Raw genomic sequence first — 14,640 nt, 5'->3', positions numbered from 1 at the left:
AGGACAAATCCATCCTTTCTCTAGTAGTTCTTGAATCATCTTTTCGATCTCATCTTTGAATTTCTTAGGATGGCAGTAAGGTGTGGTTATGACCGGCTTGGCTCTTGCTTCCAACTCAATAGTGTGTTCAAATCCTCAATAAGACAGTATGCCAGGAGGAATGTCTATAAAAACTTTATCATGTTTACTTAAAATATTCTGGAGATCATCATCCTGGGGAGGTGTCCATTACCCTTTTATAGGTTATGCCAGAACAACACAATGTGCAGCCCAAGCAACATCATCAAGTCGAAAAATTGCCTCCATCCGATGCGCAGAAACTTCCTTTAGACCCTCATTTTCCATTCTGCGAAGAACAACCTTCTTTCCATCGACAACAAAAGTGAAATCCATCCATTTCAAGCTCTGAGTGTATTCATCAAGTGTCTCCATCCACTGTATGCCCAAAATAACCTCCATGTCATCAAGGTCCACTATGAAGAAATCCTTACTCACCATGTGATTCGCCATTGTGATACTTAGCTGAGGAACAAGGTGTGTGTAGGGCAGAAGAGTTCCTCCGACAACCTTGACCTGAAATCCAACGTGCGTCTCTGTAGTTAGACCTCTTCGCTTCACCAGAGATGAGTTTATGAAGTTTAGAGTGGCTCCGCTATCGAGCATCACCATTACCCTTTGTCCTTGAAGGGTTCCCTGTACACGAAAAATTGTGCACCTTGGGCTACCGGCTAGAGCGATAGTTCCCCCATGACGTACCAATGCTGCAATTCTTTCCGTGCAGTTCAAACTAACCAAGTTAGTGTCATCGTGATGTCGGTTGTCTTTGGCAGGTATTTCTTCCTATTCGTCCTCATCATCAAACGCAACCTCAATGTAATGGATCTTCCCTTTTTCGAGGCATCTGTGGCCAGGTTCCTAAGGTTTGTTGTAATTGAAACATAGTTTCTTCCTTCGAAGCTCCCATCTGGTGGCTTCGTCCAACGATGGCTTCTTGGGCCAAGGTTTATTATCTCTATCCCTTGGAAACATTGGCGGTTTGGAATGTGAGTAACTTCGCGAGGATGATGTCGATGATGATGCCATATTCCGTGCCTTCTTAATGGCCCCCAACAGGGTGGTAGGATTGAACCCCTTAACCGAAACTTTCAGTTGTTCTGTCAATCCGTCCATGAAGAGCACTATCTGTCTTCTTTTAGAAATGTCTGTGACCAAAACAAAGAGTTTCTGAAATTCCGCAATGTACTGGTCGATCGATCCAGTTTATCTCAACTATGCCAAAACTTTGAAACTGAGTTCCAGATCTTTACCATCAAATCGATATATCAATCTCTCAGTGAATTTCACATAAGTATTTATTTGATCATGCCCCAGTGTGATGGTGTCATGATGCCACCATTCATGTGCAACTCCCTCCAAGTGTAATGCTGCAAATTTGATTGCTTCTTCTTCTGGCATGGGACTAAGCTAGAAGTAAGCATCGGCCTTCATTACCCATGCTTGTGCGAATATGGACCCGGATCCATCAAATGGAGGCAAATTTACTTTACTCAACTTCCTCCTGAGATCATTAAAATATCCTCCGTTTCCGCCTCCCAAATATCTCATTCTCAGATCTACATAATCTTTGTAAGATATATCTTCCTCAAAATTCGCATTCTTGCAATCTTCTCTCAGCTGTTCTTGAATTTCTTCAAAGGTCGGCTGCTTCCTTTTGGGTGGTGTCTCCATCCGTGGGGGAAAAGACGGCATGGAAAGTCGAGAGTGTGTTGGATGAGGGTTTGTTTTACTCGACACCGAGTCCATGTTGTGACCATTTTGTTCTTCGGATATTTTATTGTCTGCCAACTTCTTGAGAGTCTCTTCCATGAGTCGTTGAGTGTCATTGATTTATGCCTGATTCTTCGCAAGTTCTCTCAGTAGTGCCATGAGCTTGGCAGCTATAGGTTCCGATTCGGCAGCCATTTTATCTGCGTAATGGGTTCTTCTTCTCTTCCGGCTATAAACTCTCATTCATTGTCCACAAGCTAGCAGGATCGAAGCTCTAATACCATTGTAATGTTTCATGCTAGCAATGCAGTGTATAAAACATGATTAGCAAATTGTTAGGTACTAATGGTAGTCTGTGTGTTCTTGAATGGGGTCCGCACAGTGTGAGAGGCTATCCTGGAAATATGTCGTACGGTTGAGAAGGAAGGGATGTGCAGGTGAAAGTACAAATGAGTCTATACGGTACGGATTAAAGACCATACAATGGCAAGTGGAGGGATGTCATACGGTGAGGTTATGAGGGTGGGAGTGAAGGTACGTTGGCAACAATTTGGAGGCCGTACGATGTGAATAGGGAGCCCATACGGTGTGAATAAGAAGAGTCATATGGTGGCTTAAGGAGGGTCGTACAGTGGTCTATGATGGCATACAGTGGTTGTGGAGGGTTGGTGTATGAGGTGAGTACCAAGATGGTCAATGAAGGATAGAAGGGGAAGTACGGTGGTGTGGGAAGATGGTACGAATGAAGGTCATACGGGCAATGAGGAAGCCATACAGAAATGTCCAGACGCCACATGTTTAAGTATCTATGCCACATGAAGAATGTCGTCTTGCTCCTACATAAATAGATTCAAACACAATAATAGAAAACTTGAATGCAAACAATCCTTCAATTAATATATGCCAAAAGATGATGCTTCGATTTGCCAGATCCAAGTGAAGTGTTACAGGTGACAGAATAGGGTGAGGGTTAAATCCCACTAAAACGGGATAACCAAATGGGGAAGGTCTTTGACTTCTGAAATACCGAACAACAGAGAACTCCAATAGGAATTCGCAGTACAAAGAAAATAATCCAAATTGCATACCTAAAGACTACCTACAAGCCGTGCTAAAATACCTGTAAGGAAAACTTTTTGAGGGTGTACAAAGATAGCCAATGGCGACACAAACTACGGAAACAAAACAAAAATGGGTCTAAGATATATTAAATCAATCGGCCCATTAACAATGGTTTGATAAATGATTTATTTTATAACGGGAACATTACACAAACATTTATTGCATTTCCGTATTATTTCAAGGGAAATAAGTAGCATGCATGAGACTTTTTAAAATACAATCTTGCAAATAAATGCAAACTTATCAATAGACTTCTTCCAATGCAAGTGTTACTCCTAGACAAGAAATCTATTTCACTTATTTTACTAAGAAAGATTAGTGAAAATTTATTATAGCATGAAAAACCAATGTTAGGAAGTTCAAATGACAATGAAAATGTACCCCAATCACATGAGATGAACTTTTAAATGTACCTGCCCATTCCTGTGCGTCGGTAAAGTGACCTACAGCATCACAATTCGTAGCAATGAAAAGGCATCCTGGATTTTCTCGAATACAAAGTGTTCCATACCTATGATTTCCAGCCCAGTTTTGTGAGTACTCTTAAGAAACTAGTGTAGACTATATGTACATTATTTTAAAATTTGCAATGAAATGAGTAATAATTAATTTTCACTAGAACCAATATAAGATTAATGGGATTATAAAAAATGAAATATCAATAGAACAAAAGAAGCATTTAAAAGGCTATTTTAATACCGTAAGTATAATTTCAAGGAATAAAATAACCAACTGCTATTTGTTTATTTTGATTTTTTCAAGAAAACCAAAACAAATATATGTAAGGACTAAACCCTCTCTTTATAATGTCCCTACCAAAAAATTTCAACTACTTGCCACTTTTTCAGCTTTAGCCCTCAGGAAATTCATCAAACAATTGGGAAGCATTGAAAACCATTCCATATTCTAAACTTTATATTCATGTAAATATGGTACCCCAATTCGTTTCAAATAAATTTAAACTCTATCTGTCACTGCATTCTATAATAGATGTTTGCATATATCGTTAGTTTCATCTGGCTACTTTCATTTTTACTGAGTTTTATAATTTACTGTTTCCCCAATGCCTGCCCAAGTTGATCATACCAGAATTTTCAATAAAATGAGAAATCAAAACTAACAATTTAAAATCTATACATTAATTAACTTACTGCTCAACAGCAATGGATGGAGGGGATCTGCCCCTCCAATGACAGCAGCAGATAATACATCAACAAATTTGGAATTCTAATCGCAAACTTTAACAGCTCTCTCTACTTGAAATTCTTCATAGAGTCCTTTACGACAGCTCTTACAATGATTCAGCTGCTCAACCATAAATTAAACCATATGGAAGTCTGAAAGATAGAAATCTAAAACAAAACTTCCAGAAGAATGTAGACTGTACCAACACTAGATAAGCTGCCTTTCAATAACCTAAGAACAAGGGCAAGCCCTCCAAAATATTCAAATGAAATTTATGATACATCTGAACACTCCAAGAGGATTGCAATCAGTTAAATAAAATTGACCAAATATTCAGTCTCGGATATTAGCATTTGCACCAGACAGATTGCCATAACCTTGCACAAGTAGAATGTGACTTTAACAAGGGCTCAACCTTCAATATTCTTTTGTTAGTGAACAGATTGTCCTCCAAGAAAATACATGTAAATATAACCCTAAATGCCCAAGTGAGAAGACTAATCAACACTAACAGTTGGGTCACTTCACTATTGAAAGAGAGTAAGTGCCCTCTGAATTAATCCGGGTACAGCTCCCCGTATATGATTTACAATGAATTTAGATATGGATGCTTTTAACCAGAAAGCACGAAAGGATTACAAACATCTACCCATAAACACAAAGTAGATGCAGAAACTAAATGACTACAAGAATATAAGTAGCAAATGACACAAAGTCCATTTGCATGCTGCATTACAAAGAGAAAGAAAGTCTGAGAAAGTGAAGAATCGGAGCTTTAAAGACACTTTGAAATCAAACATATTTAGGAAACCATGATATTGAATGCATTTAGAGAAAACTAAAAGTTATACAAAGATAACAATCAATGGAAAGAAAATTGCCCAAATTCAAAGTTTTGGTATGAAATTGTCTCCCAAGTCTCCCTTCTCTAAAAATGCAAAGACAACAAAGATCTCATTACATTATGCATCAAAATCACTATCTAAAAAAGGAAGCATAAATTCCCTCCCCTGCATTACATTCAAAATCAAAATATCCCCTCTTTTCCAACACACAGTTCAAAAAAAAGGGGAAAACGAACACTTGCTCTGTTTCCCACAGCCTCACAAGAAAAATGGAACAAAATCTGGAAAAATTTCCCTCCCTACTATAGCACACAGTCTATAGCCATTGAAGGAAAAAGTGGAACCCCTTGTTTTTGTCTAGCCTATTTATCATATTCTCATTTCCCGTAACTTTTCAGTTATATAACTGGTTCTCCGAAAAACTCTTATCTGCCTGCCCTTACATGATTTAAAATAACATTACAGCACACGGGCCCTCCTACTAGAAGAAGAACCCTCTATTCTTGTCTTTCTATAGTTTATATAATCTCCCGAGATTCAACAGTTATAATAGCTGATTCTTAGAAGTTCCCCACTCCTCTCTTTTAAGTTTTTACTTTTAATTATATAACCCCCCATATTTTCAACTCATAGGATCTCTTAATACAAAGTTTTATTGGGTCTATATTGTATTCATAAAGATAATATAATGAAGAGGCTTTATGAAATCAAAGGTGGATGCATGTTGGGACAGGTGGCTTTTAATCTTCTCTTGATTAAGCATATCTTTAACAAGCTCTGACTACACACTCCTTTTTAAAGTGAAGTATGAATAAACCCCTTCATAAACATTAACGCATGGCCACATAAGGGTAAGTGTCCTCGATTGAGTTTTTCTATATGTTCTTACTTGTAGACATGGAAAAAGTAGCGGCATTTCAAGAATATTTCAAAGTACATGTACATGGTCAGGCTAACTGGTACAACTTCCTCTTCTCAAATCTTCACACTGATATCATTGGATCTACTTGGACATAACATCAATCACATTACATACTTCTTTACTGACTTATCTCCAACCCGTCGCCTCTACACTTGAAGGTGAGAATATAGACATTTATATGAAGTTTGGCTTTGATGAGGATGAATTTTACTCATGTCAAGCTCCCCATAAATGATTTGGTGTGGAAACCAAATAGAGTGTTTAGAGCTTTTCTTCATATTACGGTCGGTCCTTTGAAAAAAGGAAATCTAAACACTTGAGATGGAAACCACTGCTATGTGCCCGAGTTGGTTTCAGTGAAAATGGAAAAAGTTGAGGCACCAAGGTTCGACATACCTTGTCGCCATTATTCTTCCATGTAGTATGAGTTAATTTGGGTAGATGCCCCATGAGAAATATGTCCTTCTCTATCACATTTCTGCTAATGAAAACTTGGTAATGAGAATCCAAGACTCGATATGAAGCTCAATGTAGCCACCATAACATAAACCCGTGCCATTTTTCCTATAACATACTTCCTATTCTCTTATTGTGTTAAGTTCTAAGAACAATTGCTTTCAAGCCCAATATATTTTATCTATCATGGGAGAGAGAGATCGCGGGTTTCATGATCAAAGTACTTTTTTGAAACTATGGTAACATCCTCTGGTGCTCGTTTGAGAAGCCGATCCCATTTCATGTCAACCAATGTCAGGTATTTGAAAACAGATCATTTACCTTTTCACGGCTCAAGCATTTTATCAAGTAATTCATAGACATCGCTCTCCACCATTAAGGCATTCTGTTAAACTATGCATTGTCGGTACTTCAAACATGAAGGTCGCATTCTCCATTGGGATTCCATTTTTAAATGTAGAGCATAAATAGGTGAGAGAGGAAACTGTACTTTGAGTTGTATTCACAATGACTTGTTACCGATTATAATTTGATTCTAGTTTTCCTTGAGCATTATAAAAGATTCTTAAGATCTTTTTATTAATCAATCTCCACGTGATCCAATCAAGATTTGGGCAGACATGAACTTTCTGTATATACAGGAAAGCATGGGCACATTGACTCTCCGAACACCCCGAATCTACATCTGAGATTTCGGACTATGTAGCTGCATCCTTGAACACCGAAAATTGAATTAATATACTCGGAAAGAACTTCAATAAACTTAATGAAACTTGCTATGGAGTCTGATACCGAATATAATAGTCTCTGCACATCTGAAATCTTGCAATTAAATCCATCAAACCAGATCTTCACAATCTTGATCTGCACTTCTGCACTTTCTCGAAACTGTTGGGCTGACAGAATTTGAGCCTGAATTACAAATTGAGACGAGATATTGAACTTTTCTTGAATCGAACCTGCAGGGTGGATCATTTGAACCACTTTGAACTACTTTGAACCTTGGTTCAAAGCGGTTCGAAAACATAAATTAAAAGTTCTAAAACCGTGTCCATATCGGGTACTAACATCTTCAAATGCTCCCTACACCATTAGACGCCTTTTCTAGGAGTGTTGCAACCTCCCCAAATCCTACAACAATGATTCTTTAAATGAGTCAAGCTAAAGAAATGAGGATGGCAAGCAGGAAAACTCATGGGTTGCATTAAAAAAAATCTTAAATCAACAAATTGTCAAATTCAGATATAGTTGCATGAGGGGCACCCGATCCTTAACAAAAAATTTCTAGATTATCTGTAAATAATTTCACTCTACTCCAGCACCACTAATCCAGAAAAAAACCTCATAGCTTGCAAAGAGAAAACATTCAATCAAATCCAAATTTCATAAACATCAACTTATATGAACACACATATTTACCATTTTCTATGGCAATGTGTATCCATCAAAAACTCTAAATGGTTTTAGAAAACCATACAAGATTTATGATGCTTGATAATCATTAAAAATGTCCTCAAATCCACGAACAGTTAAATGTGGGTTTTATCTCTTTAACATTCTTTAAGATCATGGAGAATTCTCAACAAGCTAAGAGAGAGACATAGAAAAGAAGAAGAGGATGATGATGATGATGATGACAATGAAGAAGAAAATATATTGATGTCCACAGCTAATCAACAGGACTGGAACATGAAACAGATACAGTAGCAAAGCACTACGGACTGGAAAAAATGCTCTCATGTTTAAGGAATGTGTAAGAACCCTTACCAATTCTGCCCTACTTTTTTTAGTTTTGGATGTTTGACATTTTGTCAAACACTTGCATGTAAACATCTGAATTCTAATTTTTTGGGTTTAATATGGATTTCTGAGTTCTTTTGTTTGAATTTTGGATTGATTGTTTTGCAATTTCATGTAACAAAGAAGGGGGAACATAAAAAACAACTTAGCAATACCAAAGGAACCCTTTATTAATGAAATACAGGGTATGATTACAAATAAATCAAGTCCTATATGGTATTTATCAAACTGTAACAGTAAGTACAAACTGTATTTGAGTGTTCAACAATTACAACATAACTGGATGATGCATAACCTTAATGGCAATGAGATGAGCAACGTAGAAGACAACATCATGATGATCCAAACTCAAATCTGGACTCCAACAAGTCTCAAATATCTGTAGATAACTGGAAGATCTGAAACAAAATGCCTATCGAAATTTGGTAATGCCAAACTCTCCAAAATTTCCACCAAACCCTAGCAGCTATAGATCTGCAAACAAATGATATTTCCAGTTCTTCCTCAATGTGAAAATCATGCCAAATCCTCCACAGAGATTTCCAGCAATCTGATAATGAGCACATTGGTGAATTCTGGATGAATCCACACAAAAACGGATTTGGGATTCCGTTGAAACCACCAAAAGACTCCAACGGTTTTCTTCCTCAGATTGCTCACATTCAAAGTTGGGCACCCAAACTTCTTTGAGAAAAATTAAACAAAACCAAATATATCAAACGATTTTCTAAAATCCTCTTATAAAGTTTCTAGAAACCTATTTTTAAAATTCCCCTTCAATATTCATATTAACTTGCAATTGGGAAAAATAACAAAGTGACCCCTTACATAATCTTAATTAACATAAAGTCACTTTATGAATTAATTGAATATTCACTTTATATCTTCCAATATTGCCACCCATCTCCATAAAACCCTTTATTAAATTATTTAAAACCTTATAACCCCATAGGTGCCAAAACCAAGTCACTTTATGAAAACAAGTTTAACTTCACTTTTATCCCCTTGCTGTCGCAATATAATAAAATTATACAATATAATTAATATTATTAAAGTTGAACTTGTTTTAACTTTAATAATTCAATTTAAATCATTAAACCCTTAGATAATTGTTAATATCAACTCATGGGAGTAATCCAGCCACTTTTTAGAAATTGTAAGAACCCCAACCGGTTCTAACTCCAACAACATCAAATTACTTCACTTTTTAGATGTTTGACATTTTGTCAAACACTTTGCATGCATCCTCTTTCTCACTGTCCTTTATTTTCAGATTGATAATTATTGCTTGAAACGATGCCAAATGTGATTTAAACACTTTCAAATGGTTGCTCAGATGTCTAGACGAGGAACTATAGTGCAATTGCAATTCTTTTGACCTTTTGAATGCGAATAGATGTCACACACAAGGTAAATATGCACCAACAGCTGCTAGACATCAATGCAAACAATTGGTATGAAATCTAAATATCAATGAGACAGCTCTTAACATTTGACTCCTTGGGACTCCAATGATATTAGAATTTTATGCAATTGATTACAAACTGAAATGTCAAGCAAAGCCAAGGATTTGCAATTATGGCATTTGCAAATTATTATAACAGCTCTCAAATAAATTACAGTTATAATTAAAGAACGTTTGAATAACCGCAATAAGGATCAACTTGCAGTAGATAAATTGATGAAGACCGCATACAACAGTGTGCTCTTTCCAGCCCAATGGCAATTGATGTATGCATATACTAGACGCAGCCTCAAGGTAAGGCCAAGCTCCGATAATGCAGGTTGCAGCTGCTAGGTTAAGGCCGGGACAATAATACAAACTTGTGCCAATGGCGTGGGAAATCCATCTTGGAGATTGCAGCTGCGATAGAGATCTTTATCTGTAGAAATATGGACATTATTATCGTTGCGGTAACTTTTAGCTGAAGAGGACACTTATGATTAAATTGTAATATTAAATATAAATACATGCGTCATTTGACATGCATTAATGCATGGAAATACAAGTTATATTTGAAAATAAAGAGTTATGTTTTGGAATTTGTAGAGACCTTCGGTTGGCATGTGAAGAGTCTTTCTTCATGCATAAATATCGCATCAAGCGAAAGGCATTGTACACTTGAACATTTCGTGATCAATAAAGATATATTTTTGTTGTGTGGCTGGGTTTTTCCCTTCATTCTCGAAGGGTTTTCCTAGGGTATTTATGTGTGTCTCTTGCATCTTGTTTGGCTTCCTCCTATTGCTAGTTATCTTTATTTCTGGGCTCAAAATCTCAACAATCCACAGCAGGGAAGCACCTTAAATGGCATCCAAAAACACCACACCAAACTCAGTACAAAATGGCCACCCGGCTTGGTATGTATAGCAGACAAAATTAACAATAAATTGTAGCAAAAAAAATACCTTCCAGTCATAGTAGCCATAGTATGAAAGACAACTTAGATGTCCAATATCTTGGTATACAATAGCACCAAGATTGTGATCAAAATAATTTACCAGATAATCAGGGCACAATTCACCATGCCTTTCAATGGTTCAAGGTGTGCATCAATCTTGTTGAAAACCTTCAACAACTTTACCAAATAATTAAAACAATAGCCAAGAGAATGAATTCCTTTTTTTCCATGAAGTCTCTTTTATAACACAAAATGAAGTGTGGCTTCTCCAACACACTTTTCACTTAAAATGCTTCTTGCACACACTTTTATATTATAACACTTAAATGATAAAGTAATTTATTAAGACTAAGAGTGACTTCACAAACAACTTATAAAATGAACTCCATAAATTGACCCCACGAAATGTTAATGGAGCAAAACACCAGGTGCCTCGACTGCACTGCTAAAAATAGTAAATTCTCGTAATTGACTTACTGTAAATAGCAATCCCACCTACAAAGACCCTTAAAATTAATCTATGAACTCATGAGAGTTGCAATGATGAGCTAACCAATCCCTGCTATAGGAACCTGCCAAAATGGGGACATTACAATCCTCCCTCTTCGAGACTGCTTGTTCTCAAGCAATTGCCAAAACCAAAGACACATATCGATCCAACAGGATCCCAAGAAAAAGTATGTGTAATGTACTTGGCATCATCTACAAACACCTTTGATAGTAACTCAATCCACACAGCTATCCTAAATATCCTCTCAACATACCAACAATGGTGACTCAACCAATTTGTAGTGCTAAACCTATCTCCACGTGAATCGCAGCAGAGATGTAACTCACAGCCCTCCATAACAAGGGAAAATGCATATGCAATATTACCTACTAGATCAAAACTCCTCGCACATTCTACCAATCTGCCATAAGTATGAAGTCTAACTATACGACAGGAACTAGTACTCCCAAAAGCATTTGTACCATAACACTGATATCCATCCTTGGAAAAATTGTCATGGATATGTTGACTCTACAAGTAGTCTGCTACTAAATCGAAACTACCAACCCCATCAATTGCAGATGGTGCAAACCCATCCCATAAGGGATGGTATGACAATGGAGCCAACCCACACCTGCATGAAACCAAATCCTCTACCTGTGGGTCAAAAGAGAAATGATGAGCACTCCTCACTATGTAATGGGGGTAAAATGCTCTAGTCTTTTTCAACGGCTCATCAATACCAAACTGAGAATCAGGAGATGGCTCCAATCTCTAACTTTGAATAACTAGTTAGGCAAGATCCTAGGTAACCCTCTCAACAAACCCAACTACACCATCCCTAAGGGGAAGCATTGTAGTCAAGGTCTCTACAATCTTTCCCACCAAACATTGAAAACCACGAGAATCCTGAATGATAGTACCCTCAAAAGTTTTGTAAGACCCAACCTGCTATTTTGAACTCTCAAACAGATGCTCCAGAAATGATTCTATACAGTAGAAATTATATGAGGAAGCATCAACATGTTCCTTTGCAATCCACAGCTGATCCCTTTCAAACTATTGCACTTTTAATAATCCAACGCTACCAACTGTATGAGGTGAAATAATAGGATTGTTTCCAGAGGGAAACATTGCAACATAAGAATCAACCTCCCAAACAAATGATACTCGACATGTGTCTAGTGAAAACAAGGGAGCGATGCTATAAACTATCACACGACTCAACTGAATCCTCCTCTACAACACAATGGCTATCAAAAATCTACCTAGGATCCCCTGTCAAGGAACTAACCTCTAGAGAACCTAACAAAACAAGAAGCTCTCTATAATCCTCCACTAATGTACTCATTCCATTTGTAGCTATTGCACTCATCTCAAGGTTGGATGTAACTACATCCTCATCACATCCACCATCCCTACCTATGAAAGTCAACTCACCAACAACCACCACTACATGTAGCTAAACTAGATTTGGAGCTAGTATAGATTATACACGATCCAACTCTATGGTAACCTCATCCAACCATGACTGTGACTCCTAAAGGACCAACTGAGTACACTGCAAAGAGTCCACAATCACCTCAAACTCATGAGTGAGGTCATCACCTCTTTGTTTTCCCTCAAAGCATCATAACATACCCAGCCTCTCTCGAGCAAGAAACTCCGATCTATAACAACTATAAATAATTATATCTCATCATCCCAGAGTTTCGAGACTCACCACGAGTCAGGCAAGTTGTCCGAGTCAGCGAGTCGGGTAGCCTCAGCTGGGTCAAAATGGCATGTGACCCTGACTCGACAGGTCACCTTGGGTGACTCGCCTAACTCTCCTAACCCGGCTGACTCGCCTGGCTAATTTGTCCAACTCTAACTTGACTAACTCATCCAACTCGCCTGATTTTTTATTTTAGTTTTTAAAATTTTCTTAATGCATCTAAAATTTACCTTTGTACTTATGTTTATGTATGTGATCAAATTACCTTATATTTCATGATGCTATTGTCTTTAAGCTTTATTCAATAATGGGTGCATGGAATGTTCTTTAAATCCTAAAAAATTTCTAAATATCAAGGGTTTTGTCCCTTTGTTGCGTCACTATCAAGTCTGAGCTGGTTTACGAGTCAAGTTACCCTTACCGAGTCAAGGTTGGGTCCGAGTCTTAGTTCTATGCATAATTCTGATAATGGAATATCCCCCTAAAAATGGAATTTAATTATAATAGTCAGAATAAAAATATATAAACACTTCAAAAGTGTAAAAGACAATAATTATTATATAACAAAGTTATTAGTAAGAGACTATGATAACTATAAGATACTTAAATATATTGATAATTATATATAAATATAAAATTATATATATATATATATATATATATATATATATATATATATATATATATATATATATATATATATATATATATATATATATATATTAGACATGAAATAAACATAATGGATAATATTATTACATTTTATAGATCTCAATTTAATATAACTAAGCATTAGTATATAACATAAAAATCAGAGTCACATCTCCTTGATGAAGGGACACAAACAAGTTCAGGCCCACGTATATAACAAGGAGGAGAAAGCAGCAAAGGATAGAAGGATCCTCATCAAAGAGCAAAAGGAAAGTTCAAGATGCATACATTTGCAAACGTGGACAATAGAAATAACAAATAAGGTATCAAATCATAACCAGAAATATCAATAATAGACCATTGAAGAAGATACGATCTAGTTAATAATGTGAAGCAGAGATAATCACCATGGATGATATCATAATCTGACAGTGCAGAGAAGTAAACAAACTTTCTTTCCCCACCAATGTGGATATTCAGAATCATCACCAGATATGCAGGATAGACAAATATTGGAGACATGAAGAGTAGGAGAAATAAAGAAAGAAAGAAAATAATCCGAGTCAAGTTTTCCTACTGATTGCAGTTGCTGAGCACTCGAAGTGAAGCAAATACTTTATATGGTCAGCAATTAGAAGGAATGAATAAAGTCTGAATAAGATGTGGGATAACCATACTATATATATATATATATATATATATATATATATATATATCCAAGATAACTACAAGCAGCAGGCATGGGGAAAAAGAGTATTCAGATCAGGGTCAAAGCTTCCAAAACTAAACCCTATACGCAGTGTAATTGTGAGCATAAATGAAGGGAAATACTCACCAAGATTATATAGACAGAAAATAACAATCAGAAACAAATAAAGATAGAAGTAAACAGTGACATCTCCATGTAAGAACCAGCAAAAAAAAATTAAATCTGAGATAGTCCACAATCATAAGAAATGTAGGCAGCAAGGAATACTACAAAGCAACAAAGATTTAATTAAGAAAATCTAGAAATGAGACAAAGCTTCACACCAAAAGGAGAGATTACTAATCAAGGAATTAATAATCAATAAATAAGAGAAGAGTTTTATAACTCCTATATAGACCAAGTAGATCTTGACAGAGGGCATTTGATAAGAATGTCGTGATTCTCTTAAGAGAACTCACAAATATTAGAGGGCATTCTTTGTGAATGTCGAGATTCCTAATTGGAATCCAGAGAGAGATTTATAGAGAATCTCTTAGAGGCAATATATATTGTAGTGGTCAAACATATGCATATG

At 36.5% G+C, this 14,640-nt stretch overlaps 1 protein-coding gene across 1 annotated transcript in view; it reads right to left on the bottom strand.

The window, feature by feature from the left end:
• The window catches only part of LOC149562680 (phosphoglycolate phosphatase 1A, chloroplastic-like), a 175,120-nt gene that overhangs the window by 29,806 nt on the left and 130,674 nt on the right, over positions 1-14,640 (bottom strand). Inside the window, exon 8 of the mRNA XM_089826127.1 lies at positions 3,303-3,400. Coding sequence (XP_089682253.1) covers positions 3,303-3,400 — 98 coding nt within the window. The remainder of the gene's footprint in view (positions 1-3,302; positions 3,401-14,640) is intronic.

This window comes from Cupressus sempervirens, chromosome 4 (genome assembly GCF_028749045.1).
Source record: "Cupressus sempervirens isolate cs-2001-9-10 chromosome 4, ASM2874904v1, whole genome shotgun sequence".
Classification (NCBI taxonomy): domain Eukaryota; kingdom Viridiplantae; phylum Streptophyta; class Pinopsida; order Cupressales; family Cupressaceae; genus Cupressus; species Cupressus sempervirens.
This window is presented reverse-complemented; position numbering and strand designations above follow the sequence as displayed.